The sequence below is a fragment of the Schistocerca cancellata genome, chromosome 6 (assembly GCF_023864275.1).
Source record: "Schistocerca cancellata isolate TAMUIC-IGC-003103 chromosome 6, iqSchCanc2.1, whole genome shotgun sequence".
NCBI lineage: Eukaryota > Metazoa > Arthropoda > Insecta > Orthoptera > Acrididae > Schistocerca > Schistocerca cancellata.
In genome coordinates this window covers 556,606,710-556,620,932 of record NC_064631.1, presented here as the reverse complement: position 1 = coordinate 556,620,932, position 14,223 = coordinate 556,606,710, and the positions used below count along the sequence as shown (strand labels likewise).

General features: G+C 38.2%; 1 protein-coding gene across 1 annotated transcript in view; it reads right to left on the bottom strand.

The window, feature by feature from the left end:
- Positions 1–13,187: 13,187 nt before the first annotated feature.
- Positions 13,188–14,223, bottom strand: part of LOC126190921 (structural maintenance of chromosomes protein 2) — a 196,073-nt gene continuing 195,037 nt past the window's right edge. Inside the window, exon 22 of the mRNA XM_049931555.1 lies at positions 13,188–13,723. Within this exon, the coding sequence (XP_049787512.1) occupies positions 13,562–13,723 (162 nt within the window). The 3' untranslated portion in view covers positions 13,188–13,561. The remainder of the gene's footprint in view (positions 13,724–14,223) is intronic.

The following is a 14,223-nucleotide window of genomic DNA, read 5'->3' as shown; positions in this document are numbered from 1 at the left end:
TGGGTTAGAAAATTGAAACAGGGAAATGGATAGATTAATGTTAGATATAGTGAGAATTAGTGAAGTTCTGTGGCAGGAGGAACAAGACTTCCGATCAGGTGAATACAGGGTTATAAATACAAAATCAAATAGGGGTAATGCAGGAGTAGGTTTAATAATGAATAAAAAAATAAATAAATAAAAAAATAGGAGTGCAGGTAAGCTACTACAAACAGAATAGTGAACGTATTATTGTGGCCAAGATAGATACGAAGCCCACACCTACCACAGTAGTACAAGTTTATATGCCAACTAGCTCCGCAGATGACGATGATGAAGAGATTGACGAAATGTATGATAAGATAAAAGAAATTATTCAGATAGTGAAGGGAGACGAAAATTTAATAGTCATGGGTGACTGGAATTGGGGGTAAGGAATGAAAGAGGAAGCCACCTGGTACAATTTTGCACACAGCATAACTTAATCATAGCTAACACTTGGTTCAAGAAACACAAAAGAAGGTTGAATACATGGAAGAAGCCTGGAGATACTGGAAGGTTTCAGATAGATTACGTAATGGCAAGACACAGATTTAGGAACCAGGTTTTACATTTTAAAACATTTTCAGGGGCAGATGTGGACTCTGACCACAATCTATGGATTATGAACTGTAGATTAAAACTGAAGAACCTGCAAAAAGGTGGGAATTTAAGGAGATGGGACATGGATCAACTGACAGAACCAGAGGTTGTAGAGTGTTTCAGGGAGAGCATTAAAGAAGGATTGACAAGAATGGGGGAAAGAAATACACTAGAAGAAGAATGGGTAGCTTTCAGAGATGAAATAGTGAAGGCAGCAGAGGATCAAGTAGGTAAAAAGACGAGGGCTAATAGAAATCCTTGAGTAACAGAAGAAATATTGAATTTAATTGATGAAAGGAGAAAATACAAAAATGTAGTAAATGAAGCAGGCAAAAAGGAATACAAACATCTCAAAAATGAGATCAACAGGAAGTGCAAAATGGCTAAGCAGGGATGGCTAGAGGACAAATGTAAGGATGTAGAGACATATATCACTAGGGGTAAGATAGATACTGCCTACAGGAAAATTAAAGAGACCTTTGGAGAAAAGAGAACCACTTGCATGAATATCACAAGCTCAAATGGAAACCCAGTTCTAACCGAAGAAGGGAAAGCAGAAAGGTGGAAGGAGTATATAGAGGGTCTATAAAAGGGCGATGTTCTTGAGGACAATATTACGGAAATGGAAGATGATGTAGATGAAGATGAAATGGGAGATATGATACTGCGTGAAGAGTTTGACAGAGCACTGAAAGACCAGAGTCGAAACAAGGCCCCCGGAGTAGACAACATTCCATTAGAACTACTGATAGCCTCAGGAGAGACAGCCCTGACAAAACTCTACCATCTGGTGAGCAAGATGTACGAGACAGGCGAAATACCCTCAGACTTCAAGAAGAATATAATAATTCCACTCCCAAAGAAAACAGGTGTTGATAGATGTGAAAATTACCGAATTATCAGTTTAATAAGCCACAGCTGCAAAATACTAACATGAATTCTTTACAGACGAATGGAAAAACTGGTAGAAGCCAACCTTGGGGAAGATCAGTTTGGATTCCGTAGAAATGTTGGAACACGGAAGGCAATACTGACCCTACGACTTATCTTAGAAGATAGATTAAGAAAGGCAAACCCATGTTTCGAGCATTTGTAGACTTAGAGAAAGCTTTTGACAATGTTGACTGGAATACTCTCTTTCAAATTCTGAAGGTGGCAGGGGTCAAATACAGGGAGCGAAAGGCTATTTACAATGTGTACGGAAACCAGATGGCAGTTATAAGAGTCGAGGGGTGTGAAAAGGAAGCAGTGGTTGGGAAGGGAGTGAGACAGGGTTGTAGCCTCTCCCCGATGCTATTCAATCTGTATCTTGAGCAAGCAGTAAAGGAAACAAAAGAAAAATTTGGAGTAGGAATTAAAATCCATGGAGAAGAAATAAAAACTTTGAGGTTCGCCAATGACATTGTAATTCTGTCAGAGACAGCAAAGGACTTGGAAGAGCAGCTAAACGGAATGGACAGTATCTTGAAAGGAGCATATAAGATGAACATCAACAAAAGCAAAACAAGGATAATGGAATGCAGTTGAATTAATTCGGATGATGCTGAGGGAATTAGATTAGGAAATGAGACACTTAAGGTAGTAAATGAATTTTGCTATATGAGAAGCAAAATAACTGATGATGGTCGAAGTAGAGAGGATATAAAATGTAGACTGTCAATGGCAACAAAAGCGTTTCCGAAAAAGAGAAATTTGTTAACAACGAGTATAGATTTAAATGTCAGAAAGACATTTCTGAAAGTATTTATATGGCGTGTAGCCATGTATGGAAGTGAAACGTGGACGGTAAATAGTATAGCCAAGAAGAGAATCGAAGCTTTCGAAATGTGGTGCTATAGAAGAATGCTGAAGATCAGATAGGTAGATCACACAACTAATGAGGAGGTATTGAACAGAATTGGGGAGAAGAGAAATTTGTGGCACAACTTGACTAGAAGAAGGGATCAGTTGGTAGGACATGTTCTGAGGCATCTAGAGATCACCAATTCAGTATTGGATGGCAGTGTGGAGGGTAAAAATCGTAGAGGAAGATCAATGATTACACTAAACAGATTAAGAAGAATATAGGTTGCAGTAGGTACTGGGAGATGAAAGCTTGCACAGGATAGAGTAGCATGGAGAGCTGCATCAAACCAGTCTCTGGACTGAAGACCACAGGAACAACAACAACAACAACAATTTGTAAGTTGATATTCTTTTGAGAGGATATTGGAGTAAATTTGGGTCAGTGAAGTGCATAAACTATCCTCTCTTTTTTTTTTTCTTTCTTAACAGTTAGCTGACCTGGGATGATAATCTTCTTTCATATTCGAGAAGAATACTTACAAATATTAAGCAGAAATATGTTATTTGTTATAATGTTAAAATTTATAACCAATCAGTAAGTTTAGAATATTTAAATATTGCATATATCTAAAAACAAAGATGATGTAACTTACCAAACGAAAGTGTTGGCATGTTGATAGACACACAAACAAACACGAACATACACACAAAACTGAAGCTTTCGCAACCAACGGTTGCTTCATCAGGAAAGAGGGAAGGAGAGGGAAAGACGAAAGGATGTGGGTTTTAAGGGAGAGGGTAAGGAGTCATTCCAATCCCGGGAGCGGAAAGACTTACCTTAGGGGGAAGAAAACGACAGGTATACGCTCGCTCGCAACACAGACATTGTGTGTGTGTGTGTGTGTGTGTGTGTGTGTGTGTGTGTGTGTGTGTGTGTGTGTGTGTGTGCGCTTTTTGGAGAGTAGTCTCCTTTAATCAAAAAGTATTTACATTCTATCAGAACTTTCCTACGAGCTAAGTTTATTCAGGGTGTATATGTGGACAAGGAAAAACAATTCCCGGATTTCACGGTTAAAAATACATTTTCTCCCGGGTGGAAACATAGTTTTTCCCTGTTAATTGACAGTATATTTCCTCTCAGAACTGTATAACTTATCAATCCCTTGAATGGTTATGGTTTTATACATGGGTGTAGAATTTCCTGGCGCTTTAGAAAGCGAAACACCTTTTGGAAAGATGTTTGATGTGCAGTAACATGTACGCTGCATATTTTTGTATTACGAAAGTATAAATTAGAATTCCACGAAACACCGCATGTTACTTTCCGAAGCATTAAAATCGAGATTGCGATGCATGTTTGTAAGCCAGTCATAGCTCATGTCACGTGATCTCGCCAGCCGATGACAGCGGATATTCAGAGCTTCGGACACATGGTGTAGTCAGCCAATAGCAACATCACTGTGAAGCAGCGCGAACACACTAACAGGAAAAGTTAACGGTTCAAATTAATATACATAATGTTGCTACAAGAAAAACAAAGCTTTCACATATAATATTGTCTCTAAGGCCAATACACTGCAAGAGAAGCTAAGCTTTCACATATTATATTGTCTCTAAGGCCAATACGCTGCAAGAGAAGCTAAGCTTTCACATATAATGTTGGTCTTTTATGCACGTATTACATTTTAAGATATATCACACAAATGTGCCAGTAAATTTTTTAATAACGACATAAAACTGAGATCTTCTGGGCTATAAATTCTTCTAAGTGGCTCGTCATCAAAGAGCTGATTTTTAAAAGAGTCCCAGTGAAGTATTTTTAAAAGAGTCCCAGTGAAGTATTTTTAAAAGAGTCCCAGTGAAGTAGGCGTCGACCTGATATTAAGCTTTTCAATGTGGTTTCGGGATGTAAATTTCCTTGGGTACCAGTACTTTGTTATCTCATGTCTGGTTCTTTGTTATGGTATAATGCCATACATGCTAGAAGATGAAAACGTACACTTGAAATGCAACAAACAGTTGAAACTAGCCAATAGTTTGAAATTAAACCCTTTGTTTCAAATATATTGACCACCTCAACAGAAAAGATTAATAAAAGAAACTTTCTTCAGCAAACCGATAAAATCAACTTCGTTGTTCTGCATGGCAATTAATGCTTGACTGTCAGAAAGTTGGAAATACAATAAAATCTGAAACTAATAACGTATTTTAGACTTCCGTAATTATGTGCATGTATTTTAATTCACATGATAGCTCCTGGCCAAAGAAATAAATTCTGTTTTCATTTGATGTGAGTGCAGTAGACAAAGAGGAAACAGCAAAATCACTAAATGTAAACACGGGTCACATGGAGGCTACCTGCTTCCCTATTACAACTCAGACTGCTCTGCGCATCAGACCCGTATCTATGATATTTCCGAACCGGGGCAATAGTAGGTAGTGGTGTCCCTCGAGCCTTTGAGATAGGACGTCAAAAATTAAAAAAAAAATCGAATTTTCAAAAATACTTTCATTTTGTAGTGCACACCTTTCTGAAGACTCTGATACATAAAACATACGTGTCCGAGGAATTGTAAGACATGTTATCTGATCTTAAGAGTTCGAAAAATGGTTCAAATGGCTCTAAGCACTATGGGAGTTAACATCTGAGGTTATCAGTCCCCAAGAACTTAGAACTACTCAAACCTAACTAACCTAAGGACATCACACACATCCATGACCAAGGCAGGACTCAAACCTGCGACCGTAGCGGTCGCACGGTTCCAGACTGTAGCACCTAGAACCGCTCGGCCACTCTGGCCGGCATCTTAAGTGTGCCAAAGTGCAGCGCCACACCTCTTCACACTGCATTCTTCTACCGCACGTCACTGTATTTCGGTATGTGGAATTGAAATGTGTATATTTTGTACTGGATGCCATCAAACTATATTCAGGATGGTGGAAATTAAAATGTCCTATGGTGCCTCTCCTGCTTCCAGTCGGCCGGTTTGATATGCTGCCCCTCTTTTTTTTTTTTTTTTTTTTTTTTTTTTTTTTTTAAAAAAAAGCTCTCTTCAGAAAATTTGCACTTTTTATTCCCTATTAGCTAACAACTTGCAGCTTTGTGTGACATAAAATTAAGTATAGGATACATAAAACCAGTGAAGAGAGGGGACAAGCAAGACAATACACATTTCTTCAACCCTTAGCTCCTAGAATTTTTTTCTCTCTAATCTTGCTACAGCTTTACATGGCATGCTTTCCTTTCTGCGAAAGGATCTGTTACCTCATCAAAAGTCGTCAAACGTTTTGCTGCACGAAAAATCGAAATGTCGTCGTCTAATACTGAAAAAGCTGTAATTACAAACAGGCCCAAGACTGGTGTGCTTTCTCGGCCTGATTGCCTATATTTTGTCACTGTCTGCGAGATAAAACAAAATAGGCTTTTATAATACTGCAGCAATTGTAACACACGCCAAATAAATGAGACTGTTTTGGCAGAAATGGTCATTTTTATAACACGGCAGACTATAATTCACAAAGTACCAATATCAAACGCCTATTAGCCCTACTACAAGCAAAAAGCTTTACGTTAGGAAATAGTTTTACACTTCATTCATACACTCCAGTTTCTCAAGCATGAGATCGAAAAGTAGTAGTGCGAAATTTTTATAGAAATTTGGAATCGTCTTACTCTTCCATAATTTGTGTGATGTCCCCGCTTCTTCTCCTTCCTCGCTCTAACAAACAATATTGTCATCACTAATTCTGTATCTATTCCTGCCAATGTCAAAGCTTATTCGCCAGTTAACTTCACTAACTCTGCCAGAATCACTAGTTTGGTTATCCAGCGATTATTCTCCGGTTAGGCATTGTTACGTGTTCGTACAACGCGTTTTCCGCGCTACTTCCAGAATAGACCTTAAAGTGGCTGCTAGCCGGAGACTGTACAACTGGCCCTTGCTAATATAGCGATCTGGACAAAAATTTTCTGTCAAAATTTCATTTCTTGGATACATCGAGAAGGTAATACGTAATCTTTCTTACCTGCTATTCCTGTAAGTCATTTATTCGCACTCTGGAAGTCTGACGCTGGTAATCGTAACAACGCTCATCATTCGCAAACCCTATCAACCACATAAGACAGTGGTTGGCTTGCTTTCTTTCGTTCGGCTATACTCTGCTCAGCTCGTATAGCCCCTTTTGTCTGCAGGAAAATTTATTTCTAGATGTGACGAGGATTCCACTGACAGAGACATCACGTACACTATGCACGCATTCACAAATCAACTTATGATTCATTCAGAAATCAGAATCAGTTCAACAATGTTCAAAAACCGACAGGGACATGTTTCAAAGTCATGCGAATAATCGATAGACCAACGTGCGCTGGATGCTAGGCGCTTTGTGAAACAAGTTTTATATGAATTGCCCCCCCCCCCCCCCCCCCCCCCCTTGCACCGCTAGATCAAGGGCTGCTGCGCAATCTGGCAGCTTGGACCCGCCAGTAAAATTTTTCCCGGTAGCACCTAGCTGCTCTTATACTGCGACTGCTTACACAGCCAACAGCCACGTTTCTGTAGCCAGAAGCGGAAGAAGATACTACTCAAATGCGCATGCGCATGATCCCACTCGTAGCTGCTAAAACAAATCTAATGTTAACAGTGTGACGTCATGCTCATCGGAGGCAATTTGTTGTTACGAAGCATTGCATAGTCTTCGTAAAGCCTTTACACACATTTTGCTGCTGGCAGACTCTTGTATGAGCACTGTGTTTTGTTGCTGTATATGGCGCATTTCCTTTGCAATTTAAGTTTTATTTTAGTTTTTTCTCTCGTTCATGTTTTATGGCTGCGGTATTATTCTGCAGTAGCAGGATACAGTAATATCCTTTGTTAGAGTATTGGTTCTTACCAGTCAAAATTTCAGAAATTTACCTGAGAACAAAAACAATGAAAAATTCCCGGAATTAAAAAAAAATTCCTGGGTTTTTCCTGGATGAAAAAATTCCCGGGTTTTTCCCGGATCTCCCGGGTCGTAGACACCCTGTTATTAGAGAGAAGCTACATCCCACTCTCAAATCACAAATTATTCTTTCAGTTTTTATCATAGGTATCCGATCACAAAAATAATACTGATTTTTCACCTTTTCACTGACCACATTTTTGACACAGGAACTCCACAAATTAGTCTGGAATTTCCGATCTGTTACAATCTGAAATCACTGATAAGACCAAACAACAATATATTTTTAAGACACACTAAAAAACACAAAACGGTTTTGACAATTTATTCAGATGCTGTCTGGAGCAAAAATTAATTATAACAGAGAGCACTGAAGCTATTCTACAATCTTCTGAGCTTAAAATATTTCTGTTTATTTTTATTATAAAGTACACTGTCTGCATAGAATTGGAGATCTAACGAAGACAAGAAATGTAAGCTATTACTTGGTTCTAATCCTGGCCCAATAATCTCAGCATCAGACACTGTGAGAATTTTAGTGAGTGTAGCACAAATATAACTTACAAAGACTGATATCATCTCCACTGAAAGAAAGTGATCCATACTGTATTCCAGTGCTAATTACAATAGTCTTGTTCCAATAGAATACAGTGCTCCACATATTCCCATGTTTGTCAGTAACACTGTCATGGTATGTGAGCACGACATTACGTCTCTCTCTCTCTATCTCTCTCTCTCTCTCTCTCTGTGTTTTGTGTGTGTGTGTGTGTGTGTGTGGGGGGGGGGGGGGGTGTTACTTTCTCACAATTTCTTTTTTATGTTCCTATGGGTTCAGAAATTTTGGTTCAAATTCATTACACCTTTGATACCTAGCAGTGATTCTTATAGACAGGACTTCAGTTAACTATGAAAGGATGGTAAATGTGATTTTGTTAAAGTAATGGAGGAAAGTGATGGTGCCCACAAAGAAGAATATCCGAGCTGGATGTGTAATATTTTGGGACCGGAAAAATTCACATAATGTGATAAATGCCTAAGAAATTACCTAATAGACAACATTTTGTAGCAAATCATTTTCAGATGAATTATTTTATCAGGGACAGTTTGAAACAGCGTAGATCGCCTGGCAAAGCAGATTCTGAAAAGATAATGAGCCTAAGAACTTTTCTGCAAAATAAAAAGCGCACAAGTGCAACGACATATTGTTGCAATCCGTGCTCTGGTGCAGATGCCAGTTGTGGGCGGTTGAATGATCTGGTTAAAACACACGAAGCAACACACATAGTAGTACTCAGCTGTGGGTCCTAGCATTTTAAAGCAAAGAAACGTGTGTGTTTATCAGCAATGGGTGGTACATTGCAGAAACTTTTAACATGGCCGTTTCTGGGGGTGGATTTTTTGAGCTGTCGTCACATCGAATACAACTACTGTGTTACCAATTCTCTGTCAACCTCAGTAAGCAATTGCATGGTAGCCACTGCGTATTGCTTACTGTTTTCTTTTCTTAAGTCATGCAAAGTACTTTTGAAAACATTTTCTGGAAACTGTCTTCAGCAGCCCACAAGCAATGGAAATATTTTAGACCCTGTAGCTACAAACAGGCCTTACCTTATCAACAGCATCAATATCGAGACGGGAATTAGTGATCATGACATCATTATAGTGACCCTGGTTACTGACGTTAATAAATCAGTCAAGAAGCTTAGGAGCTACGTTCTGCTAGAAAGAATACACAAGCAGTTGTTAGCAGCTCACTTAGACAATGAGCTTACATTTAGTTCCAGTATGATATTACAAAGTCTGAGTGGAACCCCAGTTTTGTTTTACAAAGTACTCTAAGCCACTGGCTCCTTACTTGGCTTGCATTTATCGTGAATCTCTCACCCAGCACAACGGTCCAAGTGAATGGAAAAAGTGCAGGTGACTTCTGTATCTAAGAAGGGTAAAAGTACTGACCCACAAAATTACAGACCAATATCCTTAACATCAGTTTGCTGCAAAATTCTTGAACATATTCTCAGTTCAAATACAATAAACTTCCTTGTGACTGGAAAGCTTCTGTCCATGAATGAGCAGGGTTTAGAAAGCATAGCTCGTGCAAAACTCAATGTGCCTTTTTCTCACAAAATCTTGTGAACTATGGATGAAGGACAACAGGGCAAAGTCCATTTTTCCATGTTTCTGAAAAGCATTTGACTGCAAACTTACCAAAGCCAATGGTATGAGCATCTGGGATACATTCCCAAATATGTGAGTGGCTCAAAGAATTCTTGAGTAATACAATTCTGTATGTTGTCCTTGGTTGCAAGTGGTCATCAGAGACAAGGGTACCATCAGGAGCTCCCCAGTGAAATGTGATAGCACAACTATTATTTTCTGTACACATAAATGATCTGGTGGACAGAATGGTCAGCATCGGTTTATTGGGATAATTACGGGAAAGTGCGGTTCATCTGTAAATGAGCCCTATTCTTGAATACTGCTTCAGTGTTTGGGATATGCACCAGATCGGATTAAAGGAAGGCATCCAAGCAATTCAGAGATGGGCTGCTAGATTTGTTACTAATATGTTCGAACAATACACAAGTGGAGGGAAAGGCAACGAAGATATGAGAAATTAAGGATCATATGGAGGCATATAGACAGTCGTTTTTCCCCCACTCTATTTGCGAGTGGAACAGGATAGGAAATGACTAGTAGTGGTACAGTCTTCCAGACACCTTTGGTGGTTTGTGGAGAATGTATGTAGATGTACAATGAAATGAATGAAGAGACTAATAGTTGTCCATCAAGGATTTCAATTACGACCCTCACATCAGAAATCCCTGTGATAATGTGTCAGTTCTGCTGTTGCCCTGCGAGGAGGAGGCGGGATATTTCTTCCCATACCACCCCCCTCCCCTCTGGCGGTGAAAATTCTAGTTTGTTTATGCTTGCACCATCTGCTACTAAGTAGTGTTCATACTCTGGACTATAGTGACTGGAAAACAAAACCTGTCACTTATTTCAATCACACCAAAACTATTTCCCTAATATTCAAATACAGTTATTTTCAGTTCTACTTCTACACGAAGTGCCTTGTTGGTTCTAACTGTAGCACTGTCAAGTATGGCTCACATGGCTGTGAATGGGCATGAAAGTTCAAAATTAATATTCTTGAGATTTTGTAATCATTGGATTGGGCAAGAACAGACAAATAATGTCGAGAAACACTTTAAACTAGAGACGAATTCAGGTCACTGGCAGGAAATAGTTGCTGCTTCTTAACAGAACATACAGTCTAAGGCCATTTTGGGGGAGGGAGGGGACCAAAGCTTGTAGTGCGAAAAACTTTTAAATCTCAGTGTCTAATAATTTACAAAAAAATAAAAAAATGCATATTTTGACCAAAATAGATTAAAATTTCACAAAAAAAGCAAATATTACCAAACATAGATACTACATTTTGCAGTTCCTAGTAATACAGTCAAACCTCCATATAACGATTACCAACACAACGATAAACCCTGGTACAGTGGTAATTTTATATGGCCCAGGCTGACTTCTTATTGGAGTATGTTAATTACCACTCATTAAAATGATGAAGTAAATTTAGCAACACCTTGTAACAACAAAGACAAAATTTTGAGGAATTTACTATTTCCTACTTCTAAGCAGTTCACTATAGCGGTAGGTATTGTTTATACTAGACTTTCAGTGTTTTATTTCCAGAAGCTTCGCTACATACTACATCACTGTATTTATTCTACAGGTAAAGAGAATAGCATACAGCCATGGGTGAGCTGTGCTGAGTGGCAAATGTCAAAGAGCTCCTTTTTTGGAATGAGTGTTTAGTTTGTCCAACATTAAGCTTCAGTAGCAGACAAAAGTGTTTCGTTGGGCTCATACACAACTTATCTCCGTGATTTTTGGAATCTGTTAATGTTTTTAGTCCACGTAAACGCTTTGGGCTGCGCTAAGATTTGGACAATGGCTAGAACTCTGAAACAAATAAGGTTGGAGACAAAAATGGAGGTTTTGAAAGACATTGATGATAGAATGAAACAAGTAGAGGTAGCGAGGAAGTATGGACTTGCATAATCAACGGTGGCTATATTCCCTAAAGAATGAAAAGAAATCGAAGAAAGTTTTGTAGGTGGCAAATTTAACCCTCCAAGAAAAAGAATGAAGACGGCTGCTGCTGACGATGTGGACAATGCTATAGTGCAGTGGTTTAATGAGATGCGTGCGCAGAATGTGCCAATTAATGGTCTGCTGATATGTCAAAAAGTCTTAGATTTCGCTAATTTGCTTGGTGATTCTAATTTTAAGACAAGTAATGGATGGTTGCAAAGATTTAAGGACAGGCATGGGATGATTTTTAGTGATTCCAGGAAAAGAAAAATCAGCACCTTTAGGCGATGCAGAATTTTGGATGAAAAACACCATGTGTAAACTATTAGAAAAATACGGTCCTAAAAACTTGTACAACACAGATGAGATGGGACTGTTTTATCAACGATGCCAGAGAAGACAATGGCCTTTGGAAGACAAAACTGTAAAGGAGGGAAGCAGTCTAAAGCACGCCTAACTGTTGTTCTCTGCAGCAACACATAAGGGACACACAAATTGACACAACTGGTGATCAGATAATCAGCAAACCAACAGTGCTTCAAAAATGTGAGAAGCTTACCAGGTAATTTATAAGTTAATTCAGTACAGTATAGCTTCAGCTGTAATGTTTTGCTAGCGTGTAAATGTGATTTCTTTTATTGTAGTCAGTTACAAGGTAAATCGAAAAGTATGGATGATGTTTACTCTTTTTAGTGAGTGGCTGCTTTCGCTTGATAAAGAGATGTAACTGAAGAATATGAAAATTGCATTGCTGGTGGATAATTGTAGTGTGCATAACAACATGCCAGTATTGAAGAACACTGAACTATGCTACTTCCCTCTGAACTGTAATTCAATTCTTCAGTCACTAGATATGGGGATAATTAAGAACTTTAAGACAAAATAATGTTCACGTTTAGTTCAACACGTGATCGCAAACATTGAAAGAAAGGTGAGCAATCCCTAGTTTCAATGTGAAGAGGGCTTGTGACACAATTGCTCATCCCTGGAACAGCGTACAGCCGAATGTGATTGCAAACTGCTGGAAAAATGCAAGAATTTCCAAAATTGTATATGTTGGTGAGAATGTTGTGGTGGATGAAGTAACACAGGATGATGTTCAAAGTGATCTGTAGATTTATTCAGCAGTTACTGGTAAAACCATAGATGCTTCAGTAGTTGACTACCTGTCAGTGGATGGTGAGGCGTTGGTGTTTGAAGCATATACTGATGAATCTATTGTCGAGGAGTTAAAGAGTAATTTGCCTGCTGAAGATTCTGACAATGACAGTGATGTGATACATGCAAATTCCCCTCCTCCGATGGAGCTACTAGGTCAGTTGGAAAACACTCAGCAAGCAGCATCTTCAATCGCCAATGTTTCAGCACAGTAATTGCTTGTGTTAGAGGAGAAAAGACAATATTCACAAGAGACCCTTTAAGAAAAAAGAAACAAAGGAAACTAAGTGAATTTTTCTGTATACAGAAGTAAGATATTCTACAGTTACAATATTAATAAATGAAGCGAACAAAATGTGTTTCATTATTTGCCTTTTAATGTTATTTATCATCAGGAAAGTACTACAGTAATGTACTTACTAGCCACGAAAACATGGCTCCTTGCTCCGAGTCATCCTCGTACAACACTTTAATTTTCATGGTCCCATGAAATTCATTATATCGAGGTTTGACTGTATTACAGTATTCCTACATACTGATCATAGCAATATATTCAGATTATAGAATTTCTTTAGATAAAAGACTTTATTACTATAATTAGCCGGTTGCACAGGAATTGTACATGCTAGTTTGTACAAGTAGTTACTATTACAAATATAAAACTGAATGTCATAAACAAGATTTTTAGACACAAGCATACAACTTTTCAGGCTTCATGTAAGTATGTCAGTCATCCATGCCAAGACAATATGTGTTTTTGGCCTTTTAAGCATAAGGAAAGAAATTGCACAGTTTATTACAGTTAATAATCACTTGTTACAAAAGATACTCCACCAATAAAACATGTAACACTATTTTGTATAAAATATTTATGACATATTTACAAAAGACAGGTGAAAGTCAGGATAAATAAGGAATATTTTTGTCACAACTGAACACCTTATTTTTTCTTTCTCTTGGATGGTCCTTCTTCACTTGCTCTATCTACATTGCTTGGATTCTGCGCAATACGTCTCACTGTGGACATGCCGTCAACAAACTGCGTTCGAAACAGCACATTTGCATTCTCAAACATACCATCCTTCAACGAAACAACAATGAACTGCAAAACAAAATTTCAATTGTGAAAACAATTAATTCAAAAACATACAACAGAAAGAAAAAAAAGCTACACGTAAAAAGTTTTCCAAAGATAATTGAATGCTTTTTGTTATGGTTGGCCAATACTTTCCTTCAGGAAGCTAACACCCATCACTATCAAGAGAACACTAGAAAAATCTCAACAGTGATCAAACTAACCACATCAGCAGAGCTAAGCTTTTCTTTATTTCAATTTTAAAAAATGTACTTTATAAAAATAACACTTAGGCAGAAGTCTTACACTATTATCATTTGCAGCTTCCACTTTTGCTTGTGACTGAATTCATCCAGCAGAAGGTAAAACAGTGTTTGCTTGTGATCACAAATCCTGAATGCAAACAAAAGATTGCTTTGGAAAATTATTTCAAACATTTTCCACACACAGGTTTCTTAGATGCGCTAAATTTGCAAATCACCTTGTTCTTGAATTTTGACACACTGCAGCTTTCAAGAAATATTTTC